Source organism: Spermophilus citellus, assembly GCF_964194105.1.
Source record: "Spermophilus citellus genome assembly, chromosome: 4".
In the NCBI taxonomy this organism is placed as follows: Eukaryota; Metazoa; Chordata; class Mammalia; order Rodentia; family Sciuridae; genus Spermophilus; species Spermophilus citellus.
The window spans coordinates 177,552,266-177,570,341 of record NC_138185.1 but is presented as its reverse complement, the minus strand read 5'-3'; the positions used below and the strand labels follow the sequence as shown (position 1 = coordinate 177,570,341).

At 33.2% G+C, this 18,076-nt stretch overlaps 1 protein-coding gene across 3 annotated transcripts in view; it reads left to right on the top strand.

Annotated features, from left to right (window-relative positions):
* The window catches only part of MIA2 (MIA SH3 domain ER export factor 2), a gene marked incomplete at its 5' end in the record, with an annotated part of 115,047 nt that overhangs the window by 54,612 nt on the left and 42,359 nt on the right, over nucleotides 1-18,076 (top strand). For all 3 annotated transcript variants that reach the window (XM_081291704.1, XM_081291705.1, XM_081291706.1), the window contains 7 exons: nucleotides 1,121-1,241; nucleotides 4,082-4,128; nucleotides 4,910-5,000; nucleotides 11,144-11,282; nucleotides 13,249-13,350; nucleotides 14,282-14,342; nucleotides 15,149-15,184. In XM_081291704.1, coding sequence (XP_081147830.1) covers nucleotides 1,121-1,241; nucleotides 4,082-4,128; nucleotides 4,910-5,000; nucleotides 11,144-11,282; nucleotides 13,249-13,350; nucleotides 14,282-14,342; nucleotides 15,149-15,184 — 597 coding nt within the window. The remainder of the gene's footprint in view (nucleotides 1-1,120; nucleotides 1,242-4,081; nucleotides 4,129-4,909; nucleotides 5,001-11,143; nucleotides 11,283-13,248; nucleotides 13,351-14,281; nucleotides 14,343-15,148; nucleotides 15,185-18,076) is intronic.

Genomic DNA, 18,076 nt, shown 5'->3' with positions numbered 1-18,076 from the left:
TATTGTATGTCTCACTTGCAAATTTGGTAGCATGTAAATTTTTTTTTTTTATTGGTTGTTCACAACATTACAAAGCTCTTGACATATCATATTTCATACATTAGATTGAAGTGGGTTATGAACCCCCAATTTTACCCCAAATGCAGATTGCAGAATCATGTCGGTTACACATCCACAATTTTACATAATGCCCTATTAGTAACTGTTGTATTCTGCTACCTTTCCTATCCTCTACTATCCCCCCTCCCCTCCCCTCCCATCTTCTCTCTCTACCCCATCTACTGTAATTCATTTCTCTCCTTGTTTATTTTCCCATTCCCCTCACAACGTCTTATATGTAATTTTGTATAGCAATGAGGGTCTCCCTTCATTTCCATGCAATTTCCCTTTTCTCTCCCTTTCCCTCCCATCTCATGTCTCTGTTTAATGTTAATCTTTTCTTCCTGCTCTTCCTCCCTGCTCTGTTCATAGTTGCTCTCATTATATCAAAGAAGACATTTGGTATTTGTTTTTTAGGGATTGGCTAGCTTCACTAAGCATAATCTGCTCTAGTGCCATCCATTTCCCTGCAAATTCTATGATTTTGTCATTTTTTATTGCTGCATAGTACTCCATTGTGTATAGATGCCACGTTTTTTTTTATCCATTCATCTATTGAAGGGGATCTGGGTTGGTTCCACAATCTAGCTATTGTGAATTGTGCGGCTATGAACATCGATGTGGCAGTATCCCTGTAGCATGCTCTTTTAAGGTGGTAGCACGTAAAATTTACTCCTGTATTAATGGCCACTGTTATTTGTGGTATGTGAAAAATGTCGTATAAGAAAATGATTCATTGCTCTGTAGTTATTTATTTAGCAAGAATGGGCCATTATCAAATGTTATATTTGATTTAGGAATAACTAATTTTGGTTTTCCTTTTACAGAGTTTAACAGTCAGTAAACGCTGTAGTTTAAAACACTATTTACATATCTTAATAACAGGTAGAAAATAAGAGCTCATGTGCTGTTATTTATACGTATTGATTTTTCAACTACTACTGTACATTCATAAGTTGTAAAGCCATTAGCATAAGGCATTACCTTTCTCTTTTATTTTTTCCCTTTGCTAAATGTCAAGTCTCTGATTGAACGCTTGCTAAAGATGGAAGACTGGGATGCTGTGCTTGGAGAAGACCCAGCAGATGATGGTAACTTGGAATTGGAAATGAACAGTGAATCAGAAGTTGGTGCTTACTTAGGTATTAAGTCATGACTCATCCTCTTTTGCTAAAATGGTGACTAGCTCTTCTATTTCCTTTTTGTTCCTCATATGCACTGTGTTCTTTACACACTTGTACTTTGGTATATTCTGTTTGTCTGTCTGAAACACTGTGTCTTTCTCTCACCATCCCATGTGGTTTAGCTTCACCTAATCCAGTAAATATTTCTTCAGCCCCTCAAATGGACTCACACAGCTCCTTTATATCTGTTCTCTTTATGTATTATAGTTGTTGTCATTATAATAATTTTCATAATTGCATCAAACATTTTATTGCTTGTTTTTCTCAGGACTCTTAAGTTAATTACGTGGATGGGTTACTGGTTTAAAAACTGAGTGTTATATAAAAAAATAATTCATGATACTTTTTTTGTTTTGTTTTGTTTTTATCAGATGATTATAGTACTTGGATCTTGGCCATCTCAAATTATTGTTTTGTTTTTGGGTACTGGAGATTGAGCTCAGGGGCATTCAGCCACTGAGCCACATCCCCAGCCCTATTTTGTATTTTATTTAGAGACAGGGTCTCACTGGGTTGCTTAATGTCTTGCTTTTGCTGAGGCTGGCCTTAAACTCGTGATCTTCCTGTCTCATTCTCCCAAGCCACTGGGATTATAGGAGTGTGCCACCGCACCTGGCACCTGGCTTTAAATTGTTTTTATCATTACCCTCACTATAGCCACTCACTGTATTCTCAAACTAATTCCTTGGACTGGTTAAAAAACAACTTTTATTTTGAAATAATTGTGGAACTATTAGACCAGGACGCAAGAAAAGACCACTGACTCCAATTAAAATCAAATTAAAGCAAGCTTATTATTTCGACCGGCCGGGCTGCCTCTCCTTCCCAAAACGGCGGGAACAAGACAGCCACAGCAGCTTTCTGCAGCCCAGCTTTATAGCCCAGAAAGTTACACAAAGGGGGTTTACAGATAACAGAACTCTGACAAGCATCACACTAATGGTAGTTTACATTTTTTGCTGGCCCCAACATCAGAATTTATGAGGACCATTAGAGCCTCAGAGAGGGTTGTTGTCTGGCCAGGGAAGGCCAAGATTTATGAGGTGTCACTAAAGTTTCAGAGAGGGCTGCTCTCGGTCAGAGAGCCAGGCATGGGTGAGTTCAAGGCACAGGCAGGCATTCCAAACAGGTTCAGAATTTGCAGTAATTTATAGTAAAGCCGAAATTATCTTTTCATGTCTTTGTGGCGAGATTGCTCCCAATTTTAAGTAAAGATCAGGTTGGGTCTATCAGAACCATAGAAAGTTGTAGATATAATACAGAGTGATTCCATGTACCCTTTACTTGGTTTGCTCCACTGGTAGTTCTTTTTTTTAGATACCAGAGATTGAACCCAGGGGCGCTTAACCACTGAGCCACATCCCCAGAGCTTTTTGTGTTTTGTTTTGAGTCAGGGCCTTCCTAAGTTGCTGAAGGTGTCTTTGAACTTATCATCCTTCTGCCTCAGCTTCCCAAGTCATTGAGATTATAGGTGTGCTCCATAGTGCTTGGCATCCTTCAATGGTAGTTCTAACTTATATATTCTTTTTCTCTTTTCTCTTCTCTGACCTACTACTGCATAATTAATTTGTTGAAGAATATGTAATTTTTAAAAAAGTTTTCTTTCATGATACTATTAATATTTTGGAAGAAAATTACACTTCCAAAATGAATATATACAATAGTCCTCCCTATCCATAGGAGATAACTTTTTAAGCCCCCAGTAGATGACTGAGAAAACAGTTAGTACTGAATCCTGTATATATTTTTGCTCCTGTACCTACATGCCTATGACAGAATTTTTTTTGTAAATATTTATTTTTTTTAGTTATAGGTGAACACAATATTTTTATTTTATTTTTATGTAGTGCTAAGGATCGAACCCAGTGCCTCATGCATGGTAGGGGAGCGCTCTAACCTCTGAGTCACAACCCCAACCCCTATGACAGAATTTTTAATTTATAAATTATGCATAGTAAGAGACACAATTAGCAATAATAGAGTATTTATGAAAGTTCATATAATTCACATAGTAAAAGTTATGTGAAGGTGGTTTCTTTCACTTGTGATTCTGTAGTAGGTTGTCCAGGTATTGAGATGGCTACTGAGTAACTAATGAGCAGGTAGCATATACAGCATGAATACTCTACACAAAGAGATGATTCATATCTCAAGCAGAAAGGAGTAGGACAGTATGAGATTTTATCGTATTACTCAGGATGGCATGCAGCTTAAAACTTGTGAATTGTATGTTCGTGGAATTTCCATTTAATATTTTGTAATTGTTTATGAAACCATGAAAATCACAGAAAGTACAACCACAGATAAGATGGACTGTAATAGAGTTCTATGGACTGTAATAAAGTTCTATTTTTTTTGTTTGTTTGTACTTTATCATCTAGGAATTATTTTGCTAATAGAGAGAACCCATGCTTATTTAATGTATTTTTCATTTGGGTTATAGTTCTCATATTTTGGGTGCTGTAGGAATCCAAGAATAGTTGGGAAGTCTGTGATCTGTATTAAGGTGAATGCTTAATCCTTATTATACCTCTGTTCTTTTGGTTAATGTTGAAGAACATCATAAATGATATGGTACTTCCAGTGCTTTTATTGTTTAGCTTCCTGGGAGCAGGTCCAAGGTTGTTCTGCCTTATACCAAATTCTTTATTGTATGTAGCAAGAAGAGGTATTGCAGGGCTGTAGTTGAGTGAACTAACATAATCATTTGGGTGTCTATTGTAGTATTATGCTACAATAATTAATCTAATTATGTAGATTTTTCTCCCAAATAATCATGTTTTTGTTTTTCACTGTAGATAATCAGCCAAAAGGAGCTTTGAAGAAAGTGGTTTATGCTGCTAAGGTTTGCAAATATATAATATGTAATATAAAATGTATAAATATAATGAATATGGTAGAAGAGAGAGAACATAGATTAAACCCATATCTCCTTAGTGACTATTTTAAAAGTCCATTTTATTGTTCCTATGTAAGTATATTTAAGAAATGATCAAAATTTTCTTTTTCGTTTTTTTTTTTTATGAAATTCATAGTTAATTTTTAGAATTTGTTAAAACAAAAGTTTTCAAGTTCTGTACTTATTTCTTCAGAGAAGGAATATATTTAAAATGTTTATTTTATCTCATAATTCCTTTGGTGCATTCTTTTTCTCTGGTCTTATTATTTTCTGTCCCTAAAGCTCTGTATCTTATTTTGAGAAGTAAAGGCTAGGTTCAGTTTCTTCCGGTTTATTCCTTCTATTTTCTGTCCTAGAAGGAGTATCCTGGTCTTGGATGATGAATATAAAGTCTTGGTAATGTAGTTTGAAGACTACTTTAATCAGACTTTGTTTTGAAAGTAAATAAAATGAAAGTGGCCCCTCTTTAAGCATCCAGTGAAAAGCATTCACTGCTTTTCTGTATCTCTGTCCTGAAACTGAACTACTCATGATTTTTCTAGCTTTCTATTATGGAAGCTGCATTGTTAATTTCTAAGTGATAATTTCATCAAAGTGATAAAATAGCTGCAGAAGGGCTGTGGGTGGCATATTGAGGTTGTATGTGTGTGTGTGTGTGTGTGTGTGTGTGTGTGTATGTGTATGTTGTATAACTGATGTTGCTTTTTTCTTTTTTTATTCTTTAAAGTTAAATGCCTCCTTAAAAACCTTAGAAGGAGAAAGAAATCAAATTTATACTCAATTATCTGAAGTAGATAAAACAAAGGAAGACCTTACAGGTAAGTAAGCTATATACTTAACAGTTTTTAATACATTCCCTTATAGAGAATACCTTTCTACTTATTTTGTTGATAGTATTTGTATTTTAAAAGAGTAAACAAGTTCTTTTAGTTGTGTTCGAAAAAAGATTAAGTTAGCATCTCATTTTGTAAAAAAAAATAAAAAAATTACCATATATTTATTTATTTTAAATTTTTTATTGATTTTTTAAAAATAAATGACAGTGGAATGCATTATAACTCATATTACACATACAGATTACAGTTTTTCATATCTCTGGTTATATATATAAAGCATATTCATACCAATTCATATCTTCATACATTTTATTTCAATAATGATGTCCTTCACATTCCATCATTGCTAATCCCCTGCCCCCTCTGTTCCCCTCCCATCCTTCTGCCCTCTCTAGAGTTTGTCTGTTCCTCCCATTCTCCCCCTCCTTACTTCACTATGAATCAGTCTCCTTACATCAGAGAAAACATTCGGTATTTGTTTTTTGGGATTGGCTGACTTCACTTAGCATTATTTTCTCTGACTCCATCCATTTATCTGCAAATGCCATGATTTTATTCTCTTTTATTGATGAGTAATATTCCATTGTGTATATATGCCATATATTTTTTATCCATTCATCTACTGAAGGGCATCTGTGTTGGTTCCACAGTTTAGCTATTGTGAATTGTGCTGCTATAAACATTGATGTGGCTGTGTCCCTATAGTTGCTGTTTTTAAGACCTTTGGGTATAGACTGAATAGAGGGATAGCTGGGTCAAATGGTGGTTCCATTTCCAGTTTTGCAAGGAATCTCCATACTGCTTTCCATGTTGGCTGCACCAGTTTGCAGTCCCACCAACAATGTATGAGTGTACCTTTTCGTCACATCCTCACCAACACTTATTGTTGTTTGTCTTCATAATAGCTGCCATTCTGATAGGAGTGAGATGAAATCTTAAAGTAGTTTTGATTTGCATTTCTCTAATTGCTAGCGGTGATGAACATTTTTTCATATATTTGTTGATTGATTGTATATCATCTTCTGTGAAGTGTTTATTCAGGTCCTTGGCCCATTTATTGATTGGGTTATTTGTTTTTTTGGTGTTTAGTTTTTTGGAGTTCTTTATATACCCTAGAGATTAGTGCTCTGATGTGTGAGGGGTAAAAATTTGCTCCCAGGGAATAGGCTCTCTGTTCACCTCACAGATTGTTTCTTTTGCTGAGAAGAAACTTTTTAATTTGATTCCATCCCATTTATTGATTCTTGATTTTAATTCTTTTGCTATAGGAATCTTACTGAGGAAGTTGGGGCCTAATCCCACATGATGAAAATTAGGGCCTACTTTTTTTTTCTATTAGACGCAGGGTCTCTGGTTTAATTCCTAGGTCCTTGATTCACTTTGAGTTGAGTTTTGTGCACGATGAGAGATAGGGGTTTAATTTCATTTTGTTGCATATGGATTTCCAGTTTTTCCAGCACAATTTGTTGAAGATGCTGTCTTTTTCTCCAATGCATGTTCTTGGCACTTTTGTCTAATATAAGATAATTTTAATTTTGTGGGTTAGTTTCTGTGTCCTCTGTTGTATACCATTGGTCTACCAGTCTGTTTTGGTGCCAACGCCATGCTGTTTTTGTTACTATAGCTCTGTAGTATAATTTAAGATCTAGTATTGTGATGCCTCCTGCTTTACTTTCCTCGTTGAGGGTTGCTTTGGTTATTTTGGACCTCCTGTTTTTCCAAATGAATTTTCTGTTTCTATGAAGAATCTCATTGTAATTTTAATAGGAATTGCTTTAAATCTGTATAGCACTTTTGGTAGTATTACCATTTTGTCAATATTAATTCTGCCTATTCAGGAGCATGAGAGATTTTTCAATTTTTTAAGGTGTTCTTTTATTTCTTTCTTTAGTGTTTTCTAGTTTTCATTGCATAGGGTCTTTTGCCTCTTTTGTTAGATTGATTCCTAGGTATTTTATGTTTTTTTTGAGGCTATTGTAAATGGGATAGTTTTTCTAAATTCTCAGTTGATTCATAACTGATGTACAGGAATGCAATTGATTTATGGGTGTTAATTTATAGTCTGCTACTTTGCTGAATGCATTTATGAGTTCCAGAAGTTTTCTGTTGGAGTTTTTTGGGTCTTCTAAATATAGCATTATATCATTGGTAAATAGGGATAGTTTGAGTTCTTCTTTTCCTATTCGTATCCCTTTAATTTCTTTTCATTTCGTTTTTTAGGTTTGGGAAGTTTTCTGATATTACTTCATTGAAAAGATTGTGCATTCCTTTTATTTGTATCATTGAGACCTCATCTATCCTGATAAATCTTAAATTTGGTCTTTTCATATTATCCCATATGTTTTGGAAGTTCTGTTAATGGTCTCTTAACATCTTTTCTTCATGGTCCAATTTATTTTCAAGATCATATGTTTTTTCTTCATTGTCTGGAACTCTGCCTTCCAAGTGGTCTAGTCTGTTGCTAATACTTTCCATTGAATTTTAAATTTGGTTTATTGATTCTTTCATTTCAAGGATTTCTGCTTGATTTTTTTTAGAGTATCTTGTTATTGAAGTGATCTTTCACTTCCTTTATTTTCTTTCTGATTTCACTCCTTATATCATCCTTTACCTTGCAAATCAGTTTAACTATGATCATTCTAAACTCCTCTGACATTTCTTCTACTGTGGTGTTGATGGATTGTTATTGAAATATCTTGGTTGATTTGGGTCGATTTGTTCCCTTGCTTTTTCTTGTTGTTTGTGTGTCTACCCATCGAACACTATGGATCTGGGGCAGTAGAGATTATACCCTGTGTACTTATATTGCCCCTGAAGGTTTTATAGTACCTCACCATTTGGGGGGAAGACATAGTTAACAACAACCAATTGAAGCAATATGCAGCATTAAGCCCAATAGTTCCTTCTATGATGTCTATAATGTTAATTGTCACAATAAATAGAAATGATATGATCAGTAAGTTTGCAAAAGGGTTTACAATTTTAAATGGTGGACAGGGAGAGAACAGAAGTGACGCAGGATGTGATGATTATGAGGGAAGAGCAGAGAAGATACAAGTAAAAATTGAAAGGAAGAGTGAAACAACAATAAAGATTGACTGTTAGCAGAAGAAAAGAGAGAAAGAATCCAGGAAAACAAATACGTGAGAGAATAAAATATATAAAGTAAAAATTTAAAAAATTAAAAGATAAAATAATACAAAACAAATGAAAATATACTAATCAAATATCCTAGCCCTTGAAAAACTGATCGATGAAAAATAACTGGCTTAAGAAATGCCAGGAATGTGAAAAACAAAACAAATATGAGTATGTATAAATGCCCATGAACCATTAAGGTCACAATCAAATAGTGAAAAGAAAAAAGGAAAAAAAAATAATCTTGATGAAAAGTTAAAGAATTGTTTCAGTTGGAGTTCAAGAGCCTCAGCTTTCATTCTCAGCAGTGTTAGGTGGGGTCATCTGGAGTATGATGTTACTCAACTCTCAGGGTGGGGTTGCTAGGGTGAAAGATGTAATCTCTAGGCAAACCTATAGGCAAAGGTCTCAGGCTCTTTGCTGTGTGTCAGTTGGTCTGGAGATTTTAAATCCACACTCCTCCATTGCCCAGCAATTGTTGGTCCACATTAGAAGACTGCTCCCCAATTATCTTCCCTGGGTTCCACTTATGTGGAAGAGCCAATTCTTAGTCTAGTGTCACCTAGATCACCATTTTCTGATCTTCGTTTCAGTCTCCAAACTCAATCTCTCCCACCCCCATCCTTTTGAATTCCTAGCCAGGGGCATCTCTCCTAGCTTGACATCCTACAAGTAGCTCTTTTGGAAAAGTAAGGAGAGAACCTGCTGGGTTTCTGTGCTCAGTTTTTCCCTGTGTAAACTTCTTTCCACATTTGATTTTTTCTTGGTCATTTAGGCACACTCTTGATATCATGCAGTGTGGGTTTGCCAGACCTGTATTTCAGGCTAGACTTGGGTTTGCCAGGAATTGGCTCCTTTAGCTGCTGGCCCTCACGCTGGCTGCAAAATGGTTCCTCCCTCTGTCCTCTGCATGCAGCTTGGAAAGGTGGGGCTTCTTTCCTGCCCTAGGAATTGTGCAGTGTGTCTGTGTTCAATGTGGCAGTGTCTTTGATCTCTAAACTGTACCCAGACATGCCTCTGGCCTCCTAAAAATGCAGATTCTTTTAATTCCCTTTATCTCCCTCCCGTTTTGTTCATGGAAGGACCATTCTGGCTGGTGACTCTGGCTTTAGCAGAAGCTGTGGCACTGGGGATTTCTTCTTTATTTTATTATATCCAACCTTATGAGTCCCTGATCTGCTTTGAATGTCCAGTATTAAATTCCAGGAAAGTCCCCCACTTTCTCTTTCTTTTTTCTTTTTCTTTTTTTTTGTGGCGGAGTACCAGGGATTGAACTCAGGGCACTCAACCACTGAGTCACATCCCCAAGCCCTATTTTGCATTTTATCTAGAGATAGGGTCATAATGAATTGCTTAGTGCCTCACTTTTGCTGAGGCTGGCTTTGAACTTGTGATCCTCCTGCCTCAGCCTCCCAAGATGCTGGGATTACAAGTGTGCACCACTGTGCCCAGCCTCCTTTCTTTTTTGTTTACCCACCTTGCTAAGAAGCTGCCCATCTGCTTTCTTCGTTTCACACCATAGAGCAGCCAGGAAAGTGATTTTCTGTGTTCTACCATGTTGAAAACTCCCCTCTTCATATAATTTCTTAACAAATCTTTAATTTTTTTCTCAAATGAATATTAGAGAATCTATCTGCTTGTACTTTTATTCCAAATCTAAATTTCTTTTTTAATGGGTTTTGAAAAAAAAATTTTGATAATGATATTCTACTTATAGTATAAATGTTTTCTTTAAGTAAATGGTTTACCCATCTCTCCCTTTTTTTGGTAGTCTTTTATAGTGTCCTTTTAAGCTATAAAAATTTAAAACAAAATAGCTAAGTACAAAAGTATAATAAAGATTTAAGTGTTGTTTAAAGTGTTTGGCTTTGTTTTTAAACAATAGGTAAAATTCAGTTTTAGTTGCAAGAACACTCAACACAGATTTCTTTATTAAGTGACTTTTCTTAGCAATGGCTTAAAGCCTAGATCAAATATTTTTCTGATGTAGATTTTAAAATTTCTGCAGAAATACAGATGTACACAGTTTTCTAAGCATTTAATCATTTAATGTTAACATATTTACTTAAACTATTCTTTTGGTGTATATGTTTACTTAATGGGTGTTTTAGAATGGTTGTATATAATTACATGTAATTATAGCATTTTCATTATTAATATGATTTTGAAACTACACTCTTGAAGCACAGTGAGTTTTTTTCTTATAGTAAGACTCATGGTTGTGATTCATACACAGCCTTTGGGAAATGATACCTTAACCTTAACAGAGTTCAGAATTGAGATTATTATAGTGGTACCTGAATTGAGGTAATTATTGAAGATAAATGAGGTTTTAAAAAGCAATTGGTATACTACTTAGAAATAATTCATAATTATTTAAAATTATTAATTTTCATTTTTGTAGATGACTCTTAGGTAATTTCGCAGTTGAAACAATGATAAAGTTGGTATTTTTCTCTCTAATTTTTTTCTCATTTAAGTTAGAAGACATTTGTGTATTTGTTATGAGAAGATCCTTAATTTTCACTTGTGATACATGTCCAAAATTGGCTTAGAAAAAAGGGCTGGATAGAACTTAATATTATTGAGAAATAAAGTTTTCATTTAGTAAAAACAGTCCATTTATCATGTGAAAGTAGAGAATGTTAAACTAAATTATCTGCCTTTAAAACACTCACCTTTACAGTCTTCCTACAAATTCACTGGCTTTTAGCTTCCAGGTTGAAAATTGATTGCTGGAATTAGAATGTTGAATGTTTTGGGAATCTTATAAATAATAATAATTAAAAAAATTGAAAACAATGTATTTGGCTTTTTAATTGAAGTAGTAAAAAGAATTCAGGTATACAGAATACCTTACAGATTTTGTTGTTGAAGAGAGTTTAAGATTGAGTTTATTATTTTTAATAATTTTATTTTTCTGAAATGTTTTTGTATAACTCAAAATCTGTACTCCTTTAATTACAACTTTTCAAAAATTTCTTTAGAACATATTAAAAATCTTCAGACTGAGCAAGCATCTTTGCAGTCAGAATATACACAGTTTGAAAGTGAGAATCAGAAGCTTCAGCAGAAACTTAAAGTAATGACTGAACTATATCAAGAAAATGAAATGAAACTCCACAGGTAATAAAAATTATTTGATAACAAGTATAATAGCTTTAAAAGTATTATGTAATATATTTAAGATCTATAATCATTGAAATTTCTCATTTTATGACTGGATTATATTTCATAAGTTCGTTTTAAAGAAAATTATTTGATCTTGAAGCATTTTTTCTTCAAGGAGGAAAATATAAATGATGTTGGAACTTCCAAGCTAGTTCACAAAGTCCTCTGGTAACTTACAGTAAATAGTCAACACATTATTGCCTTAAAATTTCTAATACTGGCAGCCAGGCCAGGGAATCTGATTGAATGCTCTTGATTGCCTCTCTGATATATGCAAGGGCTGGGGATATAGTTCAGTTGGAAGAGTGCTTGCCTTGCATTCACAAGGATCTGGGTTCAATCCCCAGCACCACACACATAATAAAAGAATGACCATTTCCTCTGATATATGTAAAATATACCTTTCTCTTATGTAAATTGTTCCTGTCCAAGTGTTCCTTTTTTTTTTTTTAAGTAAATGGCAGTGTCATTTGCCTAGTGGCTTAGGGGAGTGCTTTCTAAGCAATAGATATTTAGAGTGTAGAATATAAAACATTTACTTGTGCTCTGTAGTATTTCTAGAAGTTCATAAAGGAGAAGAAGATACCCACAGAGGATTCCATATGTGTTTTCCTATAGGATTCAATACATATTACTTTCTTTTTTTTGGTGCCATGGATCGAGCCCAGGGGGTATCTTACCATTGAGCTACATCCTAGCCTTTTTTAATTTTTTATTTTGAGACAGGGTCTCACTAAGTTGCTTAGGACCTTGCTAAATTGCTCACACTGGCCTTGAACTTGTGATCCTCCTGCCTCAGTCTCCTGAGTTGCTGGGATTTGAGGCATGTACCACTGTACCTGGCTCAATAAATATTTCTTGAGAGACTGATGTTATTAATGATAGTATATAAAACAATATGGATAATGTATTATAAAGTGTTACTGCTTGGGAGCTTTGAGCCCTATTAAAGTGACATGCCATATAATGACATGTTGTGGTTGAACTATATGTATGGTAAGTGGTCTCATAAGATTTTTTTAAAAAAATATTTTTTTAGTTGTTGATGGACCTTTATTTTATTCATTTATTTATATGTGGTGCTGAGAATTGAACCCAGTGCCTCACACATGTGAGGCAAGTGCTCTACCACTGAGCCACAATCCTAGCTTCTCATAAGATTTTTGTCACTTTCTGATATCTTAGAGTTCCTAGTTTATACAAGTATATTCTGATGTAAACATAGTGATAAATTGCCTAATGAGGCATTTCTCAGGATGTATCCCTACTGTTAAGTAAGACATGATTCTATTTAGTTTTTCTGTGCTTCATTTTCATTTATGTAAAATAGAAATAACGATAATACCCTTCTTGTAGAGCTGAAGGGTAGTAATTAACAAAGACCTAAGAAGTTTCTAGTTCATACTAATGGCTTAATAAGTTATCTATTATATCAGTATTAAAGAACTAAGAGTACTAAGTAGAACTAGTATTACTACTAATATTATTTATTATCATTACTGTTATCAACTTTGTCTAGAAACCTACTATGTAATTTAACCACCATATTAGGAAGTTACTAAAACACAGTTTATTAGTTGGTGCCTCTTTATCTAACAAATGTGTATATATTATTCATGAAGGCAGAATAACTGACACATAGTCACAATGGTTAAAAAAGTTTTTAATATTTATCTTGGGTAATTTACGTTTATAATAAATTAATGTAGAAACTCCTGAGACTATTGTTAGTACTACAGTATAAGACACAATACAGTTTTCAGTTTATATGATTTAATTTCACCCAAGAAATATTTATACTGTAATGGTATTGTGGAAATTGCTTTATGGGAAGCACTAGTTTTGATATAATAAAAAATATGTAATTGTAATTGATTATTATATGACATGTATTAAAAGAAATAAAACATTTTGTTTTAAGGAAATTAACAGTAGAGGAAAATAACCGGTTAGAGAAAGAGGAGAAGCTTTCCAAAGTGGATGAAAAGATCAGCCATGCAGCTGAAGAACTGGAGACCTATAGGTATTAAAATACTCTTTGAGGTGGGGAGGGTATCTAAAAATTCAGTATTAGAAAAAAATACCAAAGCAACCAAAAATAAATGATAAAATTTTACTTTATTACTTTTTATTCAGATTTATTGCTATTATTTATTTATACAAAAAATATAAAAGGAAGGAAAAATGTTTTCTTTTCAGGGTGTGTGATTTTAAAATCTCACATTTGAATATGGGCAAATCCTGTTTTCTGTTATTTGAAGAAATTTATGGATAGACATTAGTTTTAAGATTTTCTTTGGTTCAAGTGGGGAACAATATATACAATATTAATGAATTCAGCAAGCATGCTCAAAAAGAAACAAACACAATTAGTGTATTGAATAAGTGTGTGTAAGACTAAACATCTAGTTGTTAACTTGGTTCAGTCCTCACTGATCCAAGGAAATAATAGAAAACATAGAGGAAAAAAGAGGAAAGGTATTAACTATCCCAAATAGTTGTGATATTTTATTGTCCCTTAAGAGGAGTAGGCTTGGGTTTTACCCAAAGAAGGAATTTCCTTATTAGTCTTATAAAGACAGAAGTAGCATTCTACTGTGCAAAGGTGGTTAATTTCCTAGAGTTCTATTAAGATTACAGACATCTGAATCAATCTCCCAGGATCATGGTTCTTGAAAATAAAACAACCAATAACCTGTATAAATCTTTGTATGACTTTTGCTTTGGATAAACCCAAAGAGTAGTACACTTAAAGCTTAATTAAGGTTAAAATTATATCAGGAAAAAATATACTTTAGAATCTCTTAAAGGTGATTATTTCTTAATGTGGAGTTCTGGAAGTGTTTTACACAAAATAGAGCAGTCTGGGTGTTTTAATATTTTTTAGTAGAGAGTTTGTGCTCTCATTTCTTCTACATTAATACTGTAGTAAAATAATTATTTGTTTCTTGTAGAAAGAGAGCCAAAGATCTTGAGGAAGAATTGGAGAGAACCATTCATTCTTATCAGGGGCAGGTATGTATGTATGTATGTATGTAATAATGTGTGCCTATATGTGTCTCTGTGCATGTGTTTGTGTTTATATAATTAAAATCATTCTGATTTGTTTGAATTGATACAGGAATATAATTACTTGGCCAATTGCATACCTCCCTTGAGGTATTGTGTGTAGCTGTGGAACATTTCCAGGGAGCTAAAGATTTTAAGATAAAAAATATTATTTAAAGTTTTCTGCTTCTTTGGGAATGTTGCATAAATAAGCATCTATCAGCTTTGGGCTCTCAAATTCAGACAGATTAGTTGTCTGTTAACTGGAAACTTTTATAGTTAATTATTACATAAAGAGATATTTGCTATTTGGTTTTCATTTTAAAAGTATGATATATTCCACAATGAATCCTGTGTATACATATAAATATATCATATATGTATATAATGATAATGCACTAATTAATAATAATAATAATGATAACCATAGAAGGAAGATCAGTGGAATAGAGCAATTAGATGGGGGAGAGAGAAGGGGAGGAAAATGGAAGGTACTGGGGAAGGAGATTGAGCAAATTATGTTATGTGCATGTATAAATATGGCATAATGAAGTCCACTGTTATGTATAATCATAATACATCAATACAAATAAATTTTAAAAAGTATGCTAGATTAGGTCATGTTTACATAAAAATTTGTTTTAAAAATGTTGCTTGCTTACTTTTCTGAGATGCTGAGGTATTTTGAGTTGTGCACTAAATCATAGTGGAAGATCTGAATGGTTTTTATTTAAGAAAAAAGTTGTCAATATTTTAATGATTTTCTTTTTCAGATTATTTCCCATGAGAAAAAAGCACATGATAATTGGGTAAGTTTTAAATTTCCCTAAGGCTCTTTTGTCAAATTCCTTTCAGATGATATACTACTCATTTAAATTAAGTGAAAATATAGTATTTAAAAAAATCATTTTCTATGAATTTCACCATTTGTAAAATTATGTTAAAAGTTCAGACCATATGGAGAGGTACAAGGAAGTAATAATTAATATTGCTTTCATTTATCTGTTCTTTTAATGCATTTAAACATAAAAGCATGAATTAAAAAAAGAAAGAAGAAATTAAGAAACCCTATTATATCTTACTATTTATAAATTGCTTTCTTAATGTCATTGATATATTTTTATGAATGTTTCATAATTTATAAAACCTTTCTCATTTGATGAACCTTTAGTTTTTTTCTACTTTTTATGATTATCATTTCAGATATTACTTTCTTCACTAAGCATTTCTTTGCTTCATCCTGTTTGATTTAATCTGTTTTTCCTTTGATCTCAGGTAGTTCTTTATTTTTGTATGTCCTGTGTCAGGTATCTTGTTATTATTTGCTGTAGTCATTTATATTTGTTTATACCATAAGAGTTAAACTCCATAAGTCAGGGATTGTTTCTTTTTCTAAGATAGCTGTACCTAATAGAATGCTTTGTATATTATAAGTATTCAGTATTTGAATATAGCATTTTAAATCAATGTCTGATCATTCATGAAACACTTTTACCTAATCTTTAAAGCTATAAGCTTTTCAAAAGTCTGTAATCATTTGCCATCTCCTCCCCACCCCCATCCCACCTCCACTACTGGAGTTTGAGTCCAAGAGCACTCTGCCATTGCTCTACATTCTCAGCCATTTTTATTTTTTATTTTAAGAAAGTGTCTCACTAAGTTGCCCAGGTCAACCTCAAACTTTCTATCCTTCTGCCTTAGTCTCCAAGTTATTTGGATTATAAGCATGTGCCACCCATGTCCCGCTCTTAATATATTAGTTTTTAAGTACAAGACACAAAAACTCTTAGGAAATAAGCTATCTACATAAAGATATATTATGAAAAATAGATAATTTAGCAAGACCCTGTCTCTAAAATAAATAAATAAAGCTGAGGATGTGGCTTAGTGATAAGAGTGTACCTCTGGGTTTAATTCCCAATATTGCCAAAAAAAAATATATTTTTTTAATGGTAAATATTTTTTTAATGGTATGTCATATTGTCTTAAAAACATTTATAAGTAATTTTGGTTCTTCATTGTTAATAGTTAACTTAATTGGTATACTTTTACTAAAATTGCCATTGGTGTAATATTGTTAGTACAAATTTGATTATATAATTACTTAATTGGAAAAAATTACATGTGGAATCTTTTTGATAGTGATAAAATATATTTAGGCTATGCTTTTTAAAAAATTTACAGAATTTATTCTTTGGCCAGTTAGAGTTCTAATGTGTAGTTCACAATTTTAAGTGAAAGAAAATTTGACAGCATTGTTCCCTTTACCTATAAATAATTATTGTTATAGACTGTTAATTTCTCTACCTTTGTATGATCAGTCCAACCGTCAGTTCAGTGTTCCGAAATTGTTTAATCTAATTTTCAGAGTCACTTCCTCTTATATGTAATTTTGTATAACATTGAGGGTCTCCTTCCTTTACTATGCAATTTCCCTTCTCTCTCCCTTTCCCTCCCCCCTCTGGTCCCTGTTTAATGGTGATCTTCTTCTCATGCTCTTCCTTCCTGCTCTGTTCTTAGTTGCTCTCCTTATATCAAAGATGACATTTGGCATTTGTTGTTTAGGGATTGGCTAGATGGGGTAGAGAGAGAAGATGGGAGAGGAGGGGGGATAGTAGAGGATAGGAAAGGCAGCAGAATACAACATACACTAGTATAGCAGTATGTAAAAAAGTGGATGTGTAACTGGTGTGAATCTGCAATATGTATACAGGGTAAAAATGGGAGTTCATAATCCGCTTGAATCAAATGTATAAAATATGATATGTCAAGAGCTTTATAATGTTTTGAACAACTAATAATAAAAAAAAAAATTAAAAAAAAGATGTGAGAAAAAAAGATAGCGTTACCCTAGATTAGGTAGAGAGAAGTGATGGGAGGGGAGGGGGAGGGAATGGGGAGATAGGAAGGGTAGTAGAATGAAACAGACATTATTATTACTGTGTGTGTATATGTGACTGCATGACGAATGTGATTCTACAACCTGTATACTCAGGAAAATGAGAAATTATATCCCATCTGATTCAAATGTATGATATGTCAAGGTCATTGTACTGTCATGTGTAACTAATTAAAACAAAAAAATAATTTTCAGAGTCCACAGAATGATGGGGAAACATGCAGTATACTATACATGTTTAGCCTTTGTCCACATCTATTTGAGAACACTGCATGTTCTTGATATTTATCATAAACTTTGTTATTTATATATTTGATTTTTAACCTCTTAGTAAGTTAAAAATCATTAAACAAATGTAAAAGACTTAGAAGAATGCCATCTGTACAATGCTTAAGAGATGTGCAATGTGCATTGATTATATTCAGCCATTTAAAAAAAAGACCTGAACTGTCATGCTGTGAAACTATTTTAGATCTTTGTAGTTCACTGAATCACAGTAATTTTTTTTTCCTCAGAGATGCTTGTCTTATTCGATAGACAATGCTGCCATGCCTAGTGACCCTGTGTCTCCATTGCCTTTGCCCTAAGCTTTTGTGTTTTTATATGATTCTTACCCTGTAATTTGGATATTTACATCACCAAATAATGCTAATCCATGATTTCACATATAGGTAGTTACACTTATTAGCAAGTACACAATTAAACTCCTGCCTTAGGCTCATGTCTTCTGCTTACATGAAACACATTCCCTTTTTAAATAATTCCCTAAATTTAAAATGTTTTACCTTGAGTTTATTGAAAT